General features: G+C 37.3%; 1 protein-coding gene across 1 annotated transcript; it reads left to right on the top strand.

Moving 5' to 3' along the window:
* The first annotated feature begins 765 nt into the window (after nucleotides 1-765).
* On the top strand, nucleotides 766-1,257 carry LOC140016231 (uncharacterized). Its single transcript, XM_072069710.1, has one exon. The coding sequence runs from the start codon at nucleotides 766-768 to the stop codon at nucleotides 1,255-1,257; it is 492 nt and encodes a 163-aa protein (XP_071925811.1).
* The last annotated feature ends 2,010 nt before the right edge of the window (nucleotides 1,258-3,267 follow it).

The following is a 3,267-nucleotide window of genomic DNA, read 5'->3' as shown; positions in this document are numbered from 1 at the left end:
AAGTTGGAGAGTTTGTACTGGTGGGAGAACATGAAGAAGGAAATTGCTCGATTTGTCCAGACTTGTTTGATTTGCCAGCAGGTTAAAGCCGAGTATCAGAAACCATCTGACCTATTGTAACCTTTAGAGATACCCCAATGGAAATGGAAAAATATCACTATGGATTTTGTATCTGAATTGCCAAGAACACAAAGAGGTCACGATGTTGTTTGAGTAATAGTAGATAGATTGACCAAATCTGCTCATTTTCTTTCGATTAGTATGAAGTACTCATCGGAGAAATTAGCGAAGCTATATTTGGATGAGATAATAAGACTACATGGAATTCCAGTAAGTATTGTATCCGAGCAAGACCCTCGGTTTGTTTCTCGGTTCTAGCAGAAGATGCAAGAAATACTAGGAACCAAGTTGAGTTTTAGTACTACTTACCATCCCTAGACTAATGGACAGTCCAAGAGGACAATTCAGACTCTTGAGGACATGTTGAGAACCTGTATTTTGGATTTTGGAGAGAGTTGGAGTAAGTACTTGACATTGGTGGAGTTTGCATATAATAATAGTTTCCATTCATTCATTCAAATGGCTCCGTATGAAGCACTTTATGGCCGGAAGTGTAGATCTCCGATTTGTTGGAATGAAATAGGTGAAAGAAAGATCTTAGACCCAACTTCAGTGCCTTGGATTGAAGAGGAACGAGAAAAGGTGAAATTAATAAGCCAGAGGATTCGCGCACAGAGTCGTCAAAAGAGCTATGCAGACAATCGAATGAAGGATTTAGAATTTGCGGTTGGAGATCAAGTTTTCCTTAAGATCACTTCTTTAAAAGCAAGTTTGATGGCAGGCAAAGGAAAGAAGTTGCAATCTATATTCGTAGGGCCTTATAAGATACTTCAACGTGTGGGAAACGTGGCTTATAAGTTGGAACTGCCACCAAGTTTATCTCGGATTCATAACATTTTCCACGTATCTATGCTCAAGAAATATCATCCAAATCCGTCTCATGTACTACAACCGAAAAATATTGACATTGATGAGACACAGACTTATGAGGAGAGATCAGTAAAGCTTCTGGATCGTAAGGTGAAGGAACTACGGAATAAGCGAATCCCTTTGGTGAAAGTCCTTTGGAGAAATCACGGAGTAGAAGAAGCAACTTGGGAAGTAGAGGAGGAGATTCGAAAGCAGTGCCCATACCTATTTCCAGATCAAGGTATGAATTTCGGGAACGAAATTCCTTTAAGGGGGAGAGGATGTTAGGACTCATGTTTTATTTCTTAAAATAGTCATTTTTATAATTATTTGCCTTAGAGTTAGTTAATTATATTTTAGTTGCATGAATTGCCCTTAAATTTCACTTTATCACGTGCGAGTCGAAAGTTCGCGTAAATCGTGCTAGAACGACTAAGTGGAGATTTGAGAAATTAATATTAGACTAGTAAGAGTGAGAAATTATAGTATTAAAGGAATTACATTGAAGAATTAGTGCATGATTGTATCAAACGAGAAAGTGGTAGTGCACGACACTATTTCGACAACTATTCAAAGTTGACTTTTGGCAAGCTTAATGCCTACTTTTCCCTCCAATCTTCCAAGACAAACCACAACCCTCAAACACTCTCTCTTCTCCTCTCCATTCGGCCGAACCCTCACAAGGAAGAAGGAAAGAAAAACTCCATTCCATCTAACTTCATTTCACTCACAAATCTTCCACCAAATCGCATACTACTTGGAGTACCACTCTATCTTGGAACAAGAAGCAATCTTGTGGATTTTCGGTGAAAAATCTGGTATTCATCTAGGGTTCCAAGGGTAATCACTTCATCTCTTTAATCTTCCCATTTCTTCAAAGTTCAGCGGTTAATCTTCATGGGTTCGAAACCCTAACCGTGTTATAGGCTAGCGGACTTGAGGAACCATTTATTTCGCTTTAAATTATAGGCTAGCTGACTTGATGAGACCTCTAGGTAACTGACTTGAGGCTTGATTGTTTGATTATGGTTGTTTATGTGATGAATGAGATGATTATGGTTAGAAAGTGGAGAGAAATCGAAAGAAAGTTGTGAAGGCAAGCTGGCCGGAAATTCAATCCATGTTGTTCTATTTTTATTTCAAAATTTTGATTCTTGGTTGGCTATGAAATAGATGTATATATGTTGTATATTGTGTGTACAAAGTGCCTTTCAAAAAACGTATCGAATGGTTGCACAAAACTTAAGTTTTGATAAAGATTCAAATCTGGAAAACGTATAGCAGGGTACCCGGACAGGGGTCCTTTGTCTGAACATAACTTTCTGTGCAACAGTCGAAATTAAATGCCATTAGCAGCATTCAAAACTAGACATTCAGAGCTTTCTAATGGTATAAAACTCCCCCGCTAGTTCATTTTGAGTGATCCATAGCGAGTCGGAAAATCGGCTGTTCTGTTTTGATTGTCTATTCGAATGAAATTGGGAAGCTACACTTTGTGGCTCGATTTTGTCCCACTTCTGAAAAGATTTTCAAAATGATATCTTCTGATAAATTGTATCATTTTGAACCTAGTTTCCAACGCCATAAACCATTCTCAATTTGGAGTTGTATAGAGTTAGTTATGGCTTGATTTCGAAACCGCGCTAAAGCTAGAGACTGGGAAATTTTCCCTTTTCTGTTGATCGAATGGCCAAGTCTATTTTGGGATGTTATATTTCAAAAATTTTAGTGTCATTTAACCATAAATTGCTTATTAAATGTTGGTTTCGAAAATGGAGCAAATTGGGGCTGATTTCGTTGGACAAAACTTTTGAAAAAGAAAGAGAAATAGGATGGCAGATTAGCTTTGAAAATTTCACCAACTTTGGTCATTTTGTTAACTACCTTCCTGTACAATTTTTTACCTAAATTTTGATAGAGAGGTATTACATATATGGAGGTTTAAGTGTACCAAATTTGGCATAATTTTAATACCATTTCAATATCCAAATGATGCCCCAAAGATTGCTCTTCAAATCTGGAAATTCACTGATCAGGTCGTGAAAATCAACCGACTTTAAACTATTATATTTTGTTGCTCAAAACTCTGAATTTAGTTCCGCTTGCTGTGTTTGAAACTTTAATCGTGACTCTTATTGTGTTATAAATTTCAGAGACCAATTCATTTTCTGTGAATTTTGCCGAATTTTCAAACATCGCCAAAAACCAAGACTGATTCTGCCTTGCCTTCTTGAATCAGCAACTTTGAGCTGAAAAATGAATACTTTCTGTTGGTAACCTTGGAAAAGTGTCTTCTGG

This window comes from Coffea arabica, chromosome 1e (genome assembly GCF_036785885.1).
Source record: "Coffea arabica cultivar ET-39 chromosome 1e, Coffea Arabica ET-39 HiFi, whole genome shotgun sequence".
In the NCBI taxonomy this organism is placed as follows: Eukaryota; Viridiplantae; Streptophyta; class Magnoliopsida; order Gentianales; family Rubiaceae; genus Coffea; species Coffea arabica.
Note: the sequence above shows the minus strand (reverse complement) of the source record. Positions and strands in the feature narration are given on the sequence as shown.

Excerpts from the sequence above, each read along its gene's own strand:
- LOC140016231 (XM_072069710.1), top strand. The coding sequence starts at position 766 with ATGAAGGATTTAGAATTTGCGGTTGGAGATCAAGTTTTCCTTAAGATC.